This window comes from Pseudopipra pipra, chromosome 6 (assembly GCF_036250125.1).
Source record: "Pseudopipra pipra isolate bDixPip1 chromosome 6, bDixPip1.hap1, whole genome shotgun sequence".
In the NCBI taxonomy this organism is placed as follows: domain Eukaryota; kingdom Metazoa; phylum Chordata; class Aves; order Passeriformes; family Pipridae; genus Pseudopipra; species Pseudopipra pipra.
This window is the reverse complement of record NC_087554.1, coordinates 2,994,303-3,016,231: the sequence shown is the minus strand read 5'-3', so window position 1 is coordinate 3,016,231 and position 21,929 is coordinate 2,994,303. Positions and strand designations below refer to the sequence as shown.

The 21,929-nt window shown below is 37.1% G+C and overlaps 1 protein-coding gene across 8 annotated transcripts in view; it reads right to left on the bottom strand.

The window, feature by feature from the left end:
• The window catches only part of ELP4 (elongator acetyltransferase complex subunit 4), a 141,272-nt gene that overhangs the window by 117,504 nt on the left and 1,839 nt on the right, over positions 1–21,929 (bottom strand). For all 8 annotated transcript variants that reach the window (XM_064656997.1, XM_064656999.1, XM_064656998.1 and 5 more), the window contains exons 2-3: positions 18,611–18,646; positions 8,924–9,045 (exon numbers count right to left, since the gene is read on the bottom strand). In XM_064656997.1, the coding sequence (XP_064513067.1) occupies positions 8,924–9,045; positions 18,611–18,646 (158 nt within the window). The remainder of the gene's footprint in view (positions 1–8,923; positions 9,046–18,610; positions 18,647–21,929) is intronic.

Genomic DNA, 21,929 nt, shown 5'->3' with positions numbered 1-21,929 from the left:
CTGACTGGAAGCCAACATGCACATGCCTTCATTAGCTTCCCAAAGACTGAATAAACAGGACACCCAGGTGGTCACTAATGTTGTTTTTCCCTAGGATGTACTGATTCATGTATCCCAGTATTTAACTTAAAAAAAAAAAACAACTCTTTTAAATTTCAACTAGAACTTTGTATAAGCACATCTGGAAAAGGGAGAGAGCTTAAAATTGCTTACTAGGGCTTGGGACTGGGGAGAATTACAGACATAGGAGATTATGTAAACCTGCTTTATGGGCAATACTGGAAATATTAAAATGATCCACACGTTTCTTTTTATCTTCATTATCCTCTTTTATTCTTCACGATAACTAGAAGTGGAACAAAAGGCTTCCCTTCTTCTGACACTGATAATTAAATGCTATTCTTTGTTTCAAGGAAATGGCAGTTTCCAAACCTGACCATGCCCATACAGAACATCTAAGTGAGAAAAAGCCTCCAGTTGTCATAACATAGGTTTATTCTTGAAGATAAAGGCTGGCTGGCTGGATATATGCTTCACTCTTCAGTGTCATGAAAAGTTTAATTACTGTCCAAGAACTACAAAGCATTATTCTTCAGTTTTCAGAATGTCCTTTAAACTAGAAAGAAAATGAGGAGTTATAGAAAAGGTGAAGCAGACCAGCAGCCAAACTGGCCACAGAACACAGGCTGCTTCTGGCCCAGCCACACAAAAACTGGCCTGAAAACTATCCAGCAGGACACCCAGGAGAGCAGAGGGGGGCATGGGGTCTATGAGTGACAGGAAAAGGTGGCTAAGATGGGGCTTTTCCTCAAAATATCTGCATGTAGGACAATCAAGAGCAGGGCTTTAGCACAACTGCCCGTCTCCAAGTGTCATTACAAATTGAGTAACAAAGACACTAGTCTCCAGCAGTCTTATTAAATCATCATTTCTGTTGGAGAACATATAGAAAAAGCATTTAAGTTCTGCTGAAATCATCAGAATTTAAAAAAGAATTGGGGATTTAGGATTCAATATATCTATTTTCTTAGAATCAAAATCAGAATTTCAGAAGAATATGGTATTATTAAAATATGTTACATTTACTTCCAAAATTTCAGCCAGAATTTGGAAATAGAAATGTTATTTAAACACTGGTCTAAGAAAAAAGGAGAGTTGATTTATCAGCCAATAATATCTCTATTTAATCTATTTTTCTTTAAAAATATCTCAGCTCCCACATCATACAGCTTTGAAAAGCTTTGGGACTGCAAAATTTGTGGCATCGGTGTGTCAGCTTCTAAGAACTGTTACATTCTCCCAGGCTAAAAAAAGACAAATCTTTCATAAGGTACATAAAAAAACAAAGCATGAAGCAGTGCATTAGTTAAAATAAAAAAACCCAAACATACAGCATTTCCTGGGGTCAACTAAAATACAAGTCTTTGCTATGCAGCATGAACACACAAAAAGGCAGACAAGTGTTAAAGTTATTAAGGGGAGTTTGGATGGAGAGAAGAAAGCTTGTTGCTGTTTTAAAATTAAAACAGAAAAAGTTTGGGAGAAAAAAATGGTTTCCTGAAGTGCTCACATTAAATCACAATGCAATTAAAATAATTTCGTTTCCTGCAAACCAAGCTGTGAAGGTTTTATTGCAAACATGAAATAATGTATTTCTGTCCTAAACCTTTTATCTTTGCAATAAAACAGTGTACAACCTGTGTCTGCCAGCAATGCAGGTCTTCCTGGGTTTGCTGCCACATTACTTTGCCTGCCTTGTTTTGGCAGATGCACGAAGCAAAATCAGACTCTAACAGTTTGACCTCTCTCACTTCTTATGTTCTCTAGGGGATAATAAAATTCAAGATACAATCCCACAGCAGTTAATGAAGCTTAACCTCACACCCTCTTAATTACCAATGCATTACACCAACTATAGGCATCATACTCCTCTCTAAGCTATTTTACAATTCTAAAGAAGTACTACTGTGCTATTATTTGGCAACATAATCCAAGCTGTATGTGAAATCCCTCTCACATAAAATCCTTTGATCCTTACGGGTTTCAATAACTGTATAATTAATAGTACTTAAGAATTTAAAACATTATCTATTTCTGTATCAGTAAGTATGTCATTCACGTGGGTTTATGCAACCATTTTGCAATGCAGTTATTATCATGAGTATGGTGGAAGAAATTTGAAATAATATTAAGGGGAGTACAATTCACTGTTGATCTCTAACTGCAACAACATTTAAATAGTTTAAATTCACACGAATTTAAGGCTCTTCTTCATTATGTTAATTTTTAGTATTTAAAGGACACCAGATGGTAAGTCAGGAAGGGTAAATATTTTCTTTTCAATAATGTATTATATAAGTGTCAGTTTAAAGGGCCCTACTCCCAAAAGGAGGGAGGATTCTATTTTGATTTGTAAATACTTGTGAATACAAGGTCTATTGTTAAAGAACATAAATGACTGGATACAGAATTTTTCTCCTTTCAGTAGCCCTTGTACAACAATTTATTTCCATCTCCAGGTAAAGCTGTTCTATGGAAACTTTTCTTTGGCATTCAGGAAGACCAAGTGAACCCAGGAGAAACGAGAACTGTTGTGAAGAGGAAAGGAAAGCAATATTCCTCTCTTTTAGGAAATAAAAAAGGTTAATTGCAAGTACTCTAAGGGGTATTTTTTTTAACCCATGAGAATATATTCTCTACTTCACATACACAGAAGTAAACTGTACAGTCAAGCCATAAAACTTTGCTGTAACTTCCTTGCATTATTCCTTCAAAACACCGAAACCCAGGAATGCATGAGAGATGATTAGATTATTTTTAAAAACAAAATTCATCTTTTTTCTCAATCAGTTCACGAATGCTTAAGTATGTAAAAGATAAACACATCAGCCAATAGCATAATAAAAGAAATAACATGAAGAAACTAAATAAAAATGAGTGCCCTTGTCCAAAATCCTGTAAAGTCTGCTGCAGTGTATAAGGCAGTAGCCTAAACAGATTTAGTAACAGCATTATTCAATAAAACCTTCACAGTTGAGCACTGTAAGCAAGAGTTCATTAACTGAGCAAATCAACTCTACAAAGTTGCCAACTGGATTTGTAAAATAGATGTTCGTGAACACTGGAGCCTAAACACTTAGATTTTGTGACTTTTATGATACATTTAACAGGCTAAGTAAGATGTGTGCTTTAAAAACCCCATAATTTCAGAAGTAGGACGATGAAAGAAAATATCTTAATAAACAGACAAGGATTGGTAGACAGAAAACTTGAAATTTAAGCCAATTTATTTCCTCTGGTTCTAGAAAAGCTTTCTATTAGATTGGTCTGAACTTTTGACAAAGACAAAGATTTACACTTTAGAGAGTTCCCGGAGTGGGTACTGTTTGAAAGGATTTAACTCTTTTTAAACAGAAGCAATTACTTTTTTTTGAGTGTCCTCTTTCACGCTCTTACAACTTCTCTGTCAAGTTTATAACACAGTTCTTAAGGGAGAAAATTATACATTACAATATAATTAAAATATTTGCATTTTAACAAAGAACAATGTAAAACAGATATTCCACTTACCCAATGTGCAAGCAAGAAAAGTAAACAGATGAGCAAGAGCTACATAATTAAGAAGTTAGGCTTTTCAACTCAGATAGCTGAGTGGTTCAACCCCAGTCTTTGTGGTACCACAAGACTTCAGAAAGAGAGAGGTGTTAGAAAGTTCAGTTCTGCTCTAATTGCAATTGGATTTCTGTGTATTAAGAGATATCATTTAACAGCATGCAGCAGCTGAATCACTGTAACAAGTTCATGTATTTTGAAAATAAAATTAGAAAAAAAGAATAGGAATGCAGTCCTACTTGCATGTATATTTTTACCTTTCAAGTTGTTATGCTTTTAATTCATGTATCACCTAAAAACGTCAGATGGCAGAAAAAATATCTCTTGCATTCATACACAGCTTCTTTCCCAACACCAGAGAGTGAAGGAGAGGAAGGAGTCAGAATAGTGCTCTTTGAAAATGGAAGCTTGGACAGCCCTGGCCACCAGCCTGATCATTTCCTCCAGGTTTGCATTTTTCCTTTTGACAAAACAATGTTTTGGAATCATATCTGTGAGGGAAAAACGTAAGCAACCATTTTACACGGTCAAATGTACATTGCTAGAATAAAAAAAGTCCATGTAGACAGCTATGTTTTCTTTCCAGATGTTGTTTGCATACACAGTAACACAGCACTGAAGCTCAGCGGGGGGTTTATTGTTGTTGTTTTTTTTTTTAAATGACCCTGGATATAACGGGCTCTCCCTGCATTCACCTTTTCAGCAGGAAAAGAGTAAATGTGCACTTTCTGTCCTTCAGGTTTGCCCAAGTATAACCAGCTTGTTGGAGGAAGAATTTTTTGAGTCTTTTCAAATTACATACTTAAGCAAAATGCCTTTTAAAATATACTTTTAACTTTTATTGTAGAGATCTTTTCAGCTTGGTAAGAATTTTTTAAAAAAACTTGGGGTTGGAGGTTTTTTTATCTTTAATAAGCCATTACATTTCTCTAAGTGCACCAAGGGAAGCTGCATTTTCCCTTTCACTGTGGTATCCTACAGCACTCACGTGGTTCCACCTGAGTGGTGTGACTTCAGGATGCATCCAGCAAACACAGGGAGCTTGTGCATCTGACACAGGGGCACACTGAGGGCTTTACTACTCAAGAGAATCTTCTGTGTAACTCTCTAGAGAGCAAATTGCACCCCTGTTTTTAAACTTGGAAGTACAATGACACAAGACAGCAGAGGTAGGAAAAGGATTCGCACTGTAAGCAACAGGCTCACAGATGGTGTCAAAGTACATTTCTTTTCTTGAAGGATGTGCTCTTTATCCTTTCTTCTTGTAAGAGAATCTCCAAAAGGCAATCTCAGCAGAGAGCAGAAGTATCCTGCAATAAAATTCCATCTCCAAAACAAAAAATCCATTCAAAGGCAATAATGGAATCAAGTGTTCAACTTCTTCACAGGAGATGAACAGACACAGTTCTAGAAAGGAGTTCTGGACCTCCCACTCTGCCACCTCAGGCTTCCAGATACCAAATGGAATGGTCATTGATGTAGCATTGGCCAGGGGCCCACAGGGAAATTCTAGTGCTACAGGGGATGCTGGTTTCTGTTTTCCAGCACAAAGGAAGACCTATAAGTCTTCCTTTCAAGAGAAATCATAGAATCACAGAATGGTTTGGGTTGGAAGGGACCTTAAAGACCATCTTCATTCATACCCCCCGCCATGGGCAGGGACACTTTCCACTAGACCAGGTTGCTCAAAGCCCCATCCAACCTGGCCTTGAGCACTTCCAAGAATGGGGCATCCCCAAGTTCTCTGGGCAACCTGTTCCAGTGCCTCACCACTCTCACAGTGAAGAATTTATTCCTTATATCTAATTTAAACCTGTGCTCTGCCAGTTAAAGCCACTCCCCCTTGTCCTGTCACTACATGCCCTTGTAAAAAGTCCCTCTCCAGCTCTCATGTAACCCCCTTCAGGCCCTGAAAGGCTGCTGGAAGGTCTCTTCAGAGCCTTTGGTTCTCCAGGCTGACCACAGTAGACCCAACCTGTCTCCATAGCAGAGGTGCTCCAGCCCTCTGAGCATCTTTGTGGCCTCCTCTGGACTTGCTCCAACAGGTCCATGTCCTTTCTGAGCTGGATGCAGTGCTCCAGGTGGGGTCTCACCAGAGCAGAGCAGAGGGACAGAACCCCCTCCCTTGACCTGCTGCCCAAGGTGCTTTGGATGCAGCCCAGGGCACGTTTGGCTTTCTGGGCTGTGAGTGCACACCGATGGCTCTTGTTGAGCTTCTCATCCAGCAGCACCCCCAAGTCCTTTTCCTCAGGGCTGCTCTCAGTCTGTTCTCCACCCAGCCTCTATCTGTGCTTGGGATTGCCCCAGCCCAGGTGCAGGACCTTGCTCTTGGCCCCTTGAACTTCCTGAGGTTCCCATGAGCCCACCACTCCAGCCTGTCCGTGTCCCTCTGGATGGCCTCCCTTCCCTGCAGCAAGTGACTGCACCACCCAGCTTGGTGTTGTCAGCCAGCTGAGGCTGCACTCCATCCCTCTTGGCACAGCAAAAGCAACTCAACTGAGAGCAATGTTTAGTGTCAAGGTGAACTATAACTCAAATAGAACCCATTTTTTTCTCATTAAAACTTGTGAGCATCAGTTCCCCCCTCAAGCCTAAATAAAATAATTAGGAATAAAGGTAATGAAATGCTTTTATAGGCAGTTTAGGTAGTTGTAGAATTTTAATGCCAAATTTGAAGTAATTTTATTATTGAACATATTTTCCTTTTACCAGTGCAAACAATTTTTATTTTATGATCAATCACAGAAGTCACCATATAATTCCTTATGTTATATACTATAACATAAGTACTTATGCCCTTACAGTAAAAAGTTGCCTTTTTTGAAGAATATGGAATGAACAGAAATGCTCTCAAATGTCTAAAATACTTTCTAGAAACCAGCATGTATACAGTTCTGTAGGTTTTACCAGAGGTGTATAATTTTTCAGCATTACATCTTAATGCCAGTTTCCTGAAGGAGCTTTGACTACAAAAGGCATGAATATGTTTTCAAAGGATGATGGATAAATTGGTGGGTGGTAATATAATATATCTTAGGCAGCTGATCAGGGCTTTTTATCCTCTGCTTGTCTTTTAGTTATACACAATTTCAAGATAATTATGGTCTATAAGAATGTCTTTTCCCCTTCCTACTACCAGCAATATTTGTCTTGGTTATAGGTTCAAGAAACTTCCAATCACATCACAAAATTGGAATAGGGCAATTATGGCATCTTGGCAGAGAACTGAACATATAAATAGACTGACCACACTATATAGACATTTAATATGGACAGTTAATGAACTGCCTTTATGTAATACACCAGTTAATTAGAATACTAGCCATGGAATTTATTGAATCCATACTTGAATTTTATAAAATAAACCCCAAGCATAATGTGTAATTCAGGTTGATATGTACAATGTCTATGTTGCCTTTCCAGTACAGAATACAGTCCAATCAGATAATGAAAATAAATTAATTACTAATCTCGTTAAATAATAATCTCATTAAATAAAATGCCACATTATTCAATGGTCAGATATGCTGTATTAAAATCCTAACCTGGTGGAGTCACCCAAATCCCAAAGAGCTCATTTTTATGACAGGAGAGGACTTCTTGAAGCACCTGAGTGAGGGTTACTTCACTGACACAATACAAATCAGAGAAATCAACTCTGCTGTGCCTTGTCAGGAAGTGCTGAATAGTCAAGAAAAGCACAGACAAGAATACTGTTGGATACACAAAAACACAAATGGAGGGAGACAACAAAACAAAGCTATGTTTTCCTCAACTTTCCTGCAGCAACATTGCCCATTCACTTATAGTCTCTTACAGTAACACCACTGTGGAGTTAAAACAGAGGAGTGCAGTGTTATTGCCTAGTGTCCAACCCTGGAAATTAAGAAGGAAAATTATTCCAGATCAGACAACAGAGCTTGATAAGGCACATCAAACTAACTGACCACAAACACACTGGTACAAGAAGGAGAGGTGAGGGGAACAATGTCTGTTCATTAACTTGCAAAAGCATAAAGGAGCTAGGAAAAATATGACAGGCTGTGAGCAACTGAATCAAAGGTGAATGAAAGAAGAATAAAATGCGTGTTTGCTACTCTATTTTAAGAAAATTTAACACAGTGCAATAAAAATACTCATTTGAATAATTTAATTCGATAAGGAACACAACTGCAGTAATCATGTTTGGTACAGCCAGGGAGTCAATGAATTGATTATTAGTTATTTAAAACCAATTATTATTAAAAAACATAGCATGTTCTTATGTAATTCATACTTAAAAATCAATTTGTAACCTATCTTTTTGGCTTCACTCTAAACCACAAGAAAAAATGATAAAAATTTCACCCCTAAAGGAACCCTCTTTACTTTCCAGATCATTAAAAAAAATAAATTAGATTTTTCACAATGCAGTCATATAATTTCATTAAGAATATACTTCTTCCTGAATACTGAACATTGAATAGGTAAGGCATAGAATTTCCCACCACTAGATAGGAAAGCAGAAAAGTAATCATTTTGTCCAGAAATAGTCTCTGAAGACACTTAAGGAAATAGCCAGACTTCACTTGATGCAGAAGTAATCAGTAAATTATATGTTACTTCTGATATTAGAAAAACGCAGCCTTAGAAAGACATAAAATATTTAATGAAATTTTGTAAGATTATCCTCACACTTCAGCATTTTTTTGCACTGTTGATCAGGCTTTTCCCCTTCTATAATTTTCTTATAACAGAAACTATCAGTGTTTGATTTGGAGTCCACTGAAGTCTGAAAGGATCCTTTCTGTATGACCTGACCCAAAGCTGACCACGTTCCCAAGCACAGAAAAAGAGTCAGAACGAAATGTAAGTGTAAAGGAACTTGTAAAGATTTTAAATGGTATTTTTATTCTCTATGGGAAACTACAATAAATATCTACACGAATTGTGCACTGTTTCCACCATAACATACTGGAAGCCCCTTAACTACTCTTCCTGATAGGCCAGTCAAAACTGGGAAGAGTTGGGTTGACTCAAACCATCCCACTAATCCAGCGGTTTTCATCCACAACCAAAATAAAGGACAAGCTGGCTCCAAACCTGATTTGGCCTTGGAAGGATCTTACTCCACTGTCCATAGATGGAAGCTAGGGAGCTAAATTTAATTTCCAAATCTGGCTACTGCAAATACTCCTGTACTTCCCAACACATTCTTATGAATCACCAAGATTAATTAATTCGGTACTACACAATACACACACTTTAAAATGTGCCCAAGTTCATCAAGAGATTACAGCCTTGCTTATCAAAAGCAAGGAGTCTTATTTACCTTCAAGATGTTGTCAGGATGCTCTTTAGCAGAAGCAACGAACAGGTCATGTCCACAGACAATTCCCTCTGCCAGAAAATACTTGAACAACAAATTGGAGTAAAGGCCGTATTTATCTTCCTCTGTGAAAACAAGAATAGTTGGAATTTTTTTTTTTGTTGTTAGATAAATCACCCACCTGTATGTTCACAACACTGTAAAAGGTCCCTTTTGCTCTGTCTCCTGGAGTGTATAATGTATAACAGAGGTAAAATAGGATTCCAAAACTTTAAACATAATGCTTATAATACTGCATTTAGAATTTTTCAAGACAGAGAAAAAGCTCTCAATCCTGCATTTCATTCTAATTAGGGATAGGGTACAGCAATCAGTATTATCTTCCTTACAAGGCTTCCCATAAATATCAACTAAGATTACTGAATTTTATGGGTTAATGGGATGAGGTTTATTAATTTAGCAGAATTATATTAATACTTACATTCTTAGTCCTTAAAACATTAGCTTGCTTAAAATATCTATTAATTGATGCTTTTCAAAATTCAATCATATTTGGGCATGCTAAAGCTATATAGAGGTATCATTTATTACTGAGACATTCTTACATCTGCATTTCTTTCAAAGCTGTGAAAACTACAAAACCAGGCAAACCCAATGTCTGTATTGAAAAAACGGGTAATTTGCAACACTGTTTTTGAGAGCTAACCAGAGCAAAGTAAGGAACACACTCAGAAGACACATGAATTTACAGTTTAAGAAATGAGAGGATACTTGTTAACAGACATTGTGGATACTGGCCTACTGACATGAAAATACAAACTCCCATTGGCTTCAGAAAGGCCAATATTTCCTTCAGCTTCTTTATTGCGAGTATCAGAAATTACCAGAATTAGAAAATCTTAATGAACTTCATACAATTAAAACTTATCATAACTTAAAGTTACCAGGGAAGTGAATGAGTACATAACAATGAAATCTGAACCACCTCTGATGTTCCTTAATTTTAGGAAATACCAACATTAGCAGTGTTAATGCCAGCAAAAAAAGTTCCCAACAATATAACTATGTCATTAACTGCCCCATAAAATTTTAGATCATGTTCCAATGTGTGTTGGAACAACACATTCTTGGCATTTATTTAGAAAGATACCTAAAATATTTTGTTTGGGAGAAAAGTAAATGCACAATTTTACTTTTTCATCTGTTAATCTGGCTGCTGGAAGACAACAGACAGGGATGTCGAGGCAGAAAAACACAGAGAGATTTTCTTTGTAGAGAACAAACAAGACTCAATCCATTCTTTGTGTGACTTGGAAACAATTTCCTCCCTACACATATGAAATAGTAAAAAACACCCAAAAAACCAGAAAACCAATAACAAAGACAGAAAATTAGAAAGTTGTCGTTCATATCTAACAAGAATATTGTAACTTCAATATGTATGAAAATACAATGTTTTGGAGCTCAAGAGTCAAAAGGGCTAAGATTAACAAGAAATTCAAACCACAAGTATTCAAAATCACTGGAAAAGAAATAGGTCTCCAAGAGACATTCCCCAACTCCCACGGGGTATCAGGTAAAACAATTTATTTCCTGCTTTTTTTATTTCACTTTTAAATTTAGTATTTGGGATACACTTAAAATTTGGATAATTTGTATCTTTAAATTTCTTTCTTCTTTCTTCTTCATAATAATCCCTAAAGATATAGTGTCAAGATTACATATTTTGTTGTATGGAAAAATATTTATTTAAGAGTTTCCCTTTCATTAAAACCAAGCAATGAACCAGGAGTGACTCCAAAGCAGAATTTCAGTGTAGAGAAAAATGCTTCATAACACATCACTGAGACAGGAGATTAAATAAAACTGGTTATCCAAAGAAGCCAAAGGGAATACAATAATTACAGCACTATCATTACTGGTACTTGCCATTGATATATCCAGTTTATCGTGGAGTCTTCAGGTTTTAAGAACTCAGACTGTATTAATATAAGTTATCTTTGATACTGTTAACCTGCTTAGTAGGCCTTATTAACCTTCTGTATTTGCAAAAATACACTTACATTTTTTAAAACACAGCAGTGTAATGATATGGACAGACCTGTATCATAAAAAGGACAGTACTGACAAAAGCTCACTGGTGACAGTGCTGGGCTCCTTATTAACATTTCAGCAGGACTGATTCCTGAAAGTATTGACAGAAGTACAAACTGCAATTTCCTTGGAAGTTTGGAGCTCTTAGTTAAATATTTGATATAGTTTACTCTCACATCCTCATAAAGCCATGAATAGTGTTACTGAAGAACTGTCTCCCTGGTAACTCAGCTCCACACACTGTGTGCTGACTGAGGAGGCAGATCCAGGGATGAGACCAGGATGGAGACAAGTCAACCCAGGTAAAACTGAAGCACTAAAGCTGCAAAAGCAAAAAGCAGAACAGACACTTTCTAAAGTTATGAAGAAGTATTACAGCCTTATTTTGTAAATACAGTCGTTGGAGCCTGCTTAGATTTTGAACTGTTTCAACAAGAGGAAAATAAAACTCATACACAGAGTCTCCCTTATAACTGGAGGCCAGGAACACCTACAGCTCCTGCCCCTCAAACATTGGCTCTCTCCAGTTATTTATGCTTTGGCTGCTTACTGCAATATCACTGGTAATATATTATCCACAGTACATTGATTTCCACGTGCTAATCTCCATCTACGAAGCTCTCAATTTAAGAACCAAGGCCCCCTAAAAATCAAAGTGACAGCATGATATCTACATTTTTTTTTTTTTAAATTGTCTAAGCTACCTGAAAGAAGCCACCCTGTAATCACATCACTGCAGCAGATGTCAGTGGAGGGAGAGTATTTTGTCAGATCTCCCTCTCTTCAAAAAAAAGAGCAAAAGGAACACTCCTCGGGTGCTCTGGAAGGATCCTCAGCTGTGACATTTAACATCATCCTTGGCAAACAAAAAATCTTGGTTTATTAATTTTTATCTGTAGGATAAAGTTCACCTTCTCCACCATTTGAGGCACAGAAAACCCGAGTTGTATTGCATGCAGACAGGACTTAACTGATATTTAATGGAATATAAGCAAATATCTAGTTTAACTGTTTTATGGTTTGTGTACATGCAGCAGCTGTATAGACAGTCTTTCTGGATCATCATTTTTGATACTAATTATTCCTTAGAAAGTAAACAACATGCTCAATTTTGTGCCAAACATAACACACAAACTCCATAAACTGGGGCATAAATGTAAGAAATCACACTGTGCGTTGATGATTATTTAACTAAACTATGAGGAAATAAATCTGTAGTAGTAAAGAAGAATTTTTAGTCAAATTTTATTTGAAATGCTGAAACATAAAACAAACTGTAGAAGAAAAGCAATAAGGAACACGGATATAAACCCTTTTATTGACTTAATCGAGATGATAATTAATTTCATTGACTTATTTGTAATATAAGAGGACCAGAGATGTTCTTACACTGCCATACCCAAAACGTATTTTGCAAAACAATAAGGCATTGTCAGTGCAGCAAATTAAAGACATTCACATTCAGGGTAAGGACACATCATTTTAGCATTAGCCTTTCCTTTGGTTTGCTTACACTGATTTTCATAACAGCAAACTTACAGTAAAAATAGGAAATTAAGTATTGGAGAGTGATCTAAATATAAACCACCTCATAGTCTGCTACAGTACTCTAAGGATTAAATGTGTCTCAGAAAGCCTTTACAAACAGTGTATCTGGAATTGTTAAAGTCAATGCATCTGTAAGAATCCCTCAGTTCTTCAATTTGTCAAATAGAGGATGGCTTTTTATTGATTCATTTCTAGGTCACTAAACTTTTGTGGTATTCAAAAGATCTAAAGTGCACCCATATGGGGCTTTTCTGATAGCATCCATTGTACCCTGGCTTCAATTGTAACATTACTATTCAAAACCACAGCAGTGCAGCTCGCTTTCTTCTTGTAAACAAACAAACAAATCATTTAGCACAGGTACCTCAGCAGCTCACTGATTATTTGCACAGAATCACGGAAGGAAACACTTTGCTGATAATGCTTGGACTTAACTATTTTGATAAATTTTCAGCTGTTCTCTTTACTTTTCCAAAATTTCCAGAAGAACCACCTTCCTTCTGTAAGGTGTAGGAACTAACACCTGAGTTCACTTGAGTCAGCCAAACACTTGCGACCAACCTGGCCCAAATCTTTATTCTCAGCCTCCACAGCAAAGGGCTGTGCTGTCAGCAGCCTCCACTGGGAACTTCACTTCTAGCTAATAAGGCACAAATAAGACTCTTGCAGCTGCAGACCCTTTTCTGGGCCCAGTCACCACAAGTCACCCAGCCCTCCGCAGCTTTCTCCGATTCTTGCTGAACAAAGAGTGTTCCCCAGCTAAGTAGCAGGTGAGTAACTAGTGAAGCGTAAAACTACACGAGGAAAAGAGATTATTTACCTAGAAGTTATGCATATTGTCTCCAGGACAAAACCCTCTTCTGATCCTACAGATAAGGACATAAATAAAACAGTTTATTGTGATTGTTACCCTTTGGTCTCCTTCCACAACAGCATTCCTTCATGGCTGGAACCACCACGGAGAAAAAGCAGCATTGTCAGTATGACTGCAAAGAATTCCAACATATACCAACGTGGAACACTAAGGATAAAGACCAATTCCTATTTAGGGCTCTTTTCACCACTACACTGGATACATAAGAGACATTCTCAACACCTTTGTGCACGGACTGTCTGCAGCTACTACTCAAAGAAACTTGTGGGTCACAAAATTAGCTGTAAAATTTTGAGGCCCTGGATTTTATCTAGGGCACAGAAGACAAAGGGCAATCAGTGAGACACTGATATCACTAAGGCACTGCAAATACATGATTTATAAAAAAATTAAGGAAAAAATGGAATTATAAAAATTGATACGTAAATACGTGATTGACATGTAAATAATAAAAAACTCTCTAGTTCTAAATACCCCCTCTGCACAGAGATATTCATATTTCAGGAGAGGGATACAGAACAAGCTCTAAAACCAGAGGAGGAACAAAAAGTCCCGAACAAAATCTACCATAAGATAACAAACATTTACAGATCATATTTATAACACCTGATTTTTAAACACCAGTATAATAAACAACAGGAAGCTCTTTGAAAAAGTCCAGCAGTAATTTGTAGTATAATTGCTCAAAACGGTGGGAGCTGTAAAAAGGGAAAAGTAGGACTGCAACAATGCAATGTACAGATAGCTTATTTTTTTTCCCTCTGTACAAAGTCTAGACAGGTTGCCCTAAAGCTGCCAAAAGCCTGTCATAGCCTATCAGTATCGATAATTTTTTCAGCAGATAGTTCTACAGTAGGGTCCTGTGACCTAAGGTGTGTCTTTCTGTAGCTATGAAACATCTCTCTGAATTGCTGCAGGTCATAAGATGCGATTATTTTAATAATCTGAAATTCCATTTAAAAGATACTTTTCTAATGTCCACATTTACTAAGCTGGAGGGGATATACTTTGTGTCACTTGCATTTAATTAGCACATGCCAAAACGGAGTTGTCAAACATATAAGTTACAATATTTGGCATTTGGCCATCCTTCAGGAGGGCGAATTCTGGTAACTGGTATTTTGTAGAATTATATTCAGCAAATCACTGTTTTGTACCTCTCTTGAGATTATCTTTTTCAGCTTTAAAAAGAAGATAAATTCACTTATATTGACAAGTGAAGAGAGCTCTTACCAGTCAGGTTAAATTGCATGTCTAACAAAAATAATAGTAGCTAATTAAAGTAGCTGAAACTGCTTCAGGGCTTAGAATGTACAAGTATAGACCTGCTTTTAACCAGACATCTTTAACTTTTAATAACTGACCTCAGCTACCAACAAAACCCCTCCTACTGATAATCTTTAAAACATTTAGCTGTCAGTGACCTTGTCAAAACTAGAGCATCTTAGAGGTAGGTAAGAATATGTTCTTACAGGGTACCCAGGAGAGATCTATCTGAGTGGGCTGTAACTCACAGCGCAGAATCTGTCACATAAACAAGGCTTATGTTTAAAAACAAAGTAACATCCTTCTGGAAACTCTTCCCCAGGCTGGCAAAACAGACACAAACCAGGTTGAAGTACCTGGGAGATGGGAGGAGGGAAGGACTGTGCTTAATCAACAGCCACACAACTTGTTTTGGAAGGGGAGATTCTTCCGGAAGGCTGGAAGTGGTCTCACATTTACATCAGACAAACTGGTTTGATGGTGTCACATCAGAATGCTTGTTACAAACCCACTACAGCAAGATTTCTTGAAACTAAAGGACTAGTTAAAATCCTAAAAATTCTTGTTACATGAACAAAGGGCAGGAAGTTTCAAGCTCCTCTAGTAACCAGGGTCTTGTGTGAGATTACCATATGCCTCAGCTCTCTAACTCTCATGTAATTAAAACACTGTCAAAAGAATATACTATAGAATTAAGTTCAACTGGAAATCACGGTGCTCTTTATTATGAATTGAGTTTAAAAAATTGTACACTTAGATTTCAAGCAATATTTCACAGTCTTAGCACGTAACCTGTGCCATCACTACATCTCAGAACACAACAGTTAAAATAAATATTTTAATGCCCTGAATCTACTATTATTTGGTTAAATTAACCAAGATAATGTGTCAAATAATGAAGATGAGCATTTAATTTGCAAAGGGAGCTAAGCTAAAAGTAATGCAATTTATTCTTGCCTTAGAGAATGTTGAAGGAAGGGGGAAGAATTTAACCTTTTTATAACACTTGGAGTACAACACAGAAAGATCTTCCTAGGAGGTTTATCACTGACAGCTTCAATCCTGATAATATTAAGCTTGCCTAGACTAATCTCATGACAGAATTTTTTGGTTACTGACAGGATATTCTAACAATGCAACTGTAATTCTACCTGCACCAACTTTAAAAATTAGTCTAAAAATTTTTAGACTAATGAGTCACAAATAAATATAGTTCCTGCTTTAAGACTTCTCGTATATAATTATATGTTTCAAAATAACACAGGTCTTATTGGGGGAAAGAAATCAGTTTTCAGATCTGAAGGAGACTAAGTTTAATATCAGATCCCAAATACACAACTGACGTTAAGGATAAGTACATTAAGACCCACCACTAGTATTGCCAGCCACGAGCTCAGAGGAGAGTCAAAAAAAAGGTTCAGGTGAAAAATCCTGCCACGTTCACATCATTTGAGTCCTGCCAGCTCTTCCATCAGAACACAGAGCTCACTTCATGTGGTGCCACTGAGCTCAGGTCAGGTGGGTTCATCTGATGCCACCCAGTTTGTCTACTGGAACAGGCAGCAAATATTGCAATGGGGAGACGAAACAAAATTAATCTAGTCTCATCATCTCTGATCTGTATGTAAAATATAACAGGATCTAATATCATTTTTTCCTTCTTCCTTTAGCACAGCAAGATTGCAGCTCTTCTCCAACTGAAAATGGCTTGAATTAGGCAATGTCAGTTATTTTTTCTGGCAGGCAACTATTCAAATTACTTAAGCTGCACAACAACATACACTCATTTATATACTTTATGTAAAAATCAACATTTTCTAAGATTCAGTGACACATCAATAACTGTCGCTAATGATGGATAAAATGCAGAAATAAAAACTACCCTTAAAATAACAACAAGCCATAGTAAGAGGCAGGAAATCAGCTTGCTCAGTGGCAAACAGAAAATGTTTTTCAGCCTCTAGTGCGGGTTCCATGAGCCCTATAAACAACAGAAGATAACACGATGTAATTCCTATAGTGGCTAAAAGAGATTTAAAAGAAATCTTCCCCAAATCTCACTGTTTAGTTCTTCAGTGTTAAGAATAATTCAAAATATTGCAACCATTCAAAATACTTAACCAAAATTTTAGATACAAAGGCAATCTCCCAGGTGATGGTTGTCATTCCACAGCAAAACTAAACACAGATAAAATATTGGGACCACAATGTTTTCATCCCTTTCAGAAAATAAATGAAAATTACTGAGTAAAACTGTCTTAAGGCTAAAGAGCACACACACTGAAGAGCTGCTTGTCTACTGGTGCCTATCACTGGACACATGATGGTTTTGCCATTGCATAAATTCCATGCCAAGGAATTCTAAACAACATTACCAGAAATACTTGCAAGTGATCAGGAGACTAAACTTCTTGGAAGTAAAAAGCCTACTCTGGAACACCGGGAAGGATACAATGGGAAAGATTTTTTGCCTTTTCCAGTGTCATTGTTGACCAGTTTTTCTGCTTCATTGAGTAACTACTCAGGCCTTCCTTTGGGCTTCTCATAACTATTGAGGTACCAAAGAAAAATCTTTATTAAACTTGATAATTTTTTGCTACTTTTTTCTTACTCTGGAGCACAGTTTATCAGATTTTGTCCCTAAACTCCAATTTTACAATTTTACACTGATTCTTAACAACCTGTTAAATCCTTCACTCAGGATTTAGCCAAAATGATGCTTTACTGCACTTTCAATCTTCTGCAAGAAACGGGCCTTTTTAAGTGTAAAAACATCTTTTTAATTTTTATCTACATGACTTTACCTACACTTTCATACCTATTGGTGGCTGTCTTCCTGTCATCCACGTTTTAAACTTGAAATAATAATTAATTTTTAAGTATTTAGTGGAGGATTTGGGGAATTTAATATGTAGGCACTCAGACATTGCTTCTTGTGTCTCAGATAGCTTTCCAATGGGATAGGTTTTTGTCAGTCCTATAAATAAGGAAATTGAGGTACTTTCCATCTTATTCAGTGGGAGAAAACAATCACACAGCTTTTTAGTTGTGTGAACTCCAACAGTTCAGAGATATTGCAGCGACTGGAAAACTAAAAGTTAGACCTGTTGTCCCTAGGATCCTGATTTTTTGTTCCAGCAACCTGGTATGAAAAGGCAATATTAAATTTGTTACACTACTCGAGATGTGAGCTCGGATTACAGATGCAGATGTTTTCCACATAAGTACATGTATTTCTCTAACAACTCTTCTTTTTTTTTCTCCCTGTAGTATCAGTTCTTTTTGCTACAGGGAAAGTAACAAGCTTGAAAGTTTCTCATAAGAACCATTAATCTGATAAACATTTAAAAGGAATTATTAAGGAAAGTTGGGCAATGGAGCTGCAATGGAGATGTGGTCCCACATAGCTGCAATTTGGTCTGCAAAGGGAACTCTGCTGTCACTTATTAAATCATCTCAGAGTGCCTCATCCACATCCTCACAGAAAGCCTTCCATCATCTTTCAGCTGATTCTGGCAACCAAAAGATTAAAAGATGCTGCATTAAATATCTTCCTCAGACAGCCAAACTTACAAAAAGAACCAAAAACCCTTAGTGACCATAAACAGCCTGAATCTTACAGGAAATCAAATAGTTTAGAAATTTGAATATTTTGCTAGGGAGTCCTGGAATGTGCTGAACACCATCCCTTCAAACAGAATTCTGTGGTATTCTTTGCGTGTCTAAAATTAAGGTTTTGATTTACCTCCAGTAATTCTTGAATAATTCTTGAAACAAGACAACAGTCCACTCTGAAGGCTACACAAAGTGAATGGACCTGAGAGTTACACTTTCTTAAAGTCTGACTTCAAAAAACAGTGAAAAGACAGGCTACCTAATGAATGCATTAATATATATTCTATACTAACCAATGAGAAGAAGGGTTCCAACAGCTACGCCTCCACCTGGAAAGAAAACAAAATGAAGAATAAAGTAAGACTTCATTTTAATACTATGTTAGAGAACAATTAACTTTTCTTAGTTTATAAGTCAAAGAAAGGTGATAACGGGGAATTTAAAAATATAAAAGTGAACAACATTTTAATTACCTTTGCAATACTTACTACAATTCTCTATTATGAAATAATTATACATCACATGTAATTATATACTGCACATTACAATTACTTTCACAATATACTGTACTATCATCATTGTGGTAAAAAGATCCTGCAGAGCTCTGCAGAACTACACTCAAGTACCACAGCAGTGATGTGTGGTCTGAGCCAGCAGATTTTTACTTGGATGACTCAAGTGAGTAAACATGCTACAAATTAAAGTCAGATTAATCACTATCAAGGGATATTCCTTTGTACCAAGAAGGATGGAAGCAAAGTGACATACTAAGAAGCTAGAAAATTCCCTCCCAAGGCTTTGAGGCAAAATCCAGGCTCCACTGCTTTTTATCTTGTTACTGAAAGCAGACGTGGTGGTGAGACAGGCAGGATTTCACCCAAGGAAACCTGGACTGACAGGTCATACACATCTAACACACATCTGAAAAAACAGATGCTAGTAAAGTCTTTCATGGCATGTCTGGGACATAACAACAATCCTACGAATTCCTTTACAAAGGCAGTGAAAGAAGAATTCATATTTTATTTTAGGTGAAGAGTAAATTGGCTTATAATCTGAATTCCAAGAATTACAACAGTGGAATAACCTGACGTCAGACTGTTTCATTTAACAATGATATGACTGTGACAGGAGGGTTAAAAATTCCTGGAAGTGTTCAGATGGCCATATGTAACCAGCCTACTGAAGTGTTTTGCATGAAGGGAATTGCAGTATGTCAGCTGCAATTAAGTACTGATTTAAAAGTTAGGAGCAAACTGAATCACATTGGCTCCAGAAGTTAATTCTGGCCTGCACAGATGCACTCTAGTGCATAGATGGACTCTAGTGAACAGGATCCTTCACTCTATAAATTTATAAGAGCTCATTAAACTTCACTTAAAATTGATTCCAATGGGAGTTGGACCACCTTCTTAATCTTTATAGCTCTGCTGGTGGGACTACAAATATCTGTAGCACTTGAATTACCCAGAAGGAAGAGAAAAAGCAAAGTTCTTTCCCACAGGCTGAATAAATTGTTGCATAACATCACACCTGAATTAAAACCCCAACGGGATCACTTTGTCAATGCACCACGATTTGAGCGGCACATCGCAGTGACGGGGTTTAGTCACATACTAATTTCATTGTTGCAGAGTTTTCAAGCTATGCTCCCAAGTCAAGACGTACAAATGCCTCAAATATTTACAGCTTGACATAGAAAATATGATCAAAGCAGCCATGAGTAATGTATTACCTCACGGCGATAAGGACATGAAAACCTCAGCTATAAACAGTTCACTTGTAGCCACAACAGAAGTAGTGTCTCTTCTGCTCTTAAATCGCTTGCACAAGAGAGATTTTGTTTGTCAAACACTGTGACAGTGCAGTCAAAATTCTCACAAGCTGTATTTTCAAATCATCAATGGCACTGTTTCTTTCTACAAGCCAGAGCTGTAACATATGTGCACACACCCTGGTTGCTGAAGGCCAGCTCAGGTCAGAGGACTGGCTTTACATTACCTGGTGCAGTGAGGAGTTTGCCCAAGTGTGTTCTATTAGATGGGATGTAAAACTATTGCAGTTACAATGGTTACATATTCATATTATAATTAGTAACAATAATAGTAAATTAAGCAAAAAACAGGTGACAGGAAAAAATAGCAGGAACGCTGATGGAGTGAAAAAGGAAGAGGTAAAATCTTTGAGTTTCCCAAGAAAGCTGCTGTGAACTTGTTATTCTTCCTAATTTTGCTATTTTTTTTTTTTTTGCCAGTATCTAAGGCAGCAGCACACATAAACAACTAAGCAAGACCTGTAACTTTCCACATTGCCACTTACAGCAGAGCTTTAGGATCTTATGGACAGAAACACAACAAACTTTGCAAGTTGACAAGTGTCCCAATTGTTTTCAAAGTATATCCCTGATCTCTTTTTTTCAAGCAGCTTGAAACAGAACACTCCATACAAGGCATGTGATTATTATATTATACAATAGCTGCAAATCATTACAGAGAACTGCTTTGGCACAAATCAGGCATATATGGTCTTGAAAGTAAAACCTTGGAAGTAAATTTGACTATAAAGCCTGAAAATGCAGTGCCCTAATGGTAAGATGGCATTTGAAATCCAGCACTCATCCGACACTTTTTTTCCAAAGGAAATGCATTGCTTAAGAAGAGTGACCAACAATAATGTAACAATCAGCCTCTAGCTGTAGGGTAAAAGAAATTCCTCCTTGTATCCTCTGCCTATTCCTCTCTTCAGAAGTTCCTCATTACACCTGTGCCTGATAACACCACGCTTTCCCTTACTCACACTTACTCCTAAGCTGTATTTTCATGTCTGGCAAATAATGCTGTATCTGGTTACAGATTCTGAACCAGGCAAACTTAAATTCAAGCCCAAAGCCAGAGATTTAGAAGACTGCCAGCTGACTGCTAAAAAACATGTCTATGAAACATAGACTAAGAGAGTTTATAGCAATTTCCACTAGAAATTTGTACTAAAAAAAAAAGGATTGTCCTCTGTCTCTGGTGACAATAAAAATTAAATATTTTGTGCAATTATTTAACTGCTAGTGAGCAAGACAAAAGAAGGAAAGTATAAGCACTCTTTAAGAAACACATAAATAGCATTCTGCAACACATCTATGAAGCATTTCCACACACACACAAGCAGAAAGGACAGGAAGGAGACCAAGCACAACACTTCCACCAGCACAGTGGGCTCAGTCAGTTGGTCAAAGGATGTGATTATCCCCTTTACTCATTAGATCACATCTGGAATACAAGGTCCAGTTTTGAGACACTTAGTACAAGAAAAAAGTATAAATAAGCTGAATTGAGAAGTAAAGTACAAGAAAGAAGTAAAGATGAAGTGAAGTGAGAAGCAAAGATAAACTGAAATGAGTCCAGTGGAAGGGAACCAAGGGGGGGCAAATGACCAAAGAGAAGGTATTGGGCTTGTTTAACCTGGAGAAGAGAGGAAGACCTGAAGGCTGTGGGATGGTAACTAAGAGAAGCTACTGAGCAGACAGCTGAGCTCTTAACTGAGGGAGGGCAGGAAAAGTTCCCAGTGGATATAAGGAAGAAGGAAACTCCCTACAAAAATAAGTAAGTATTGGACTGGGTT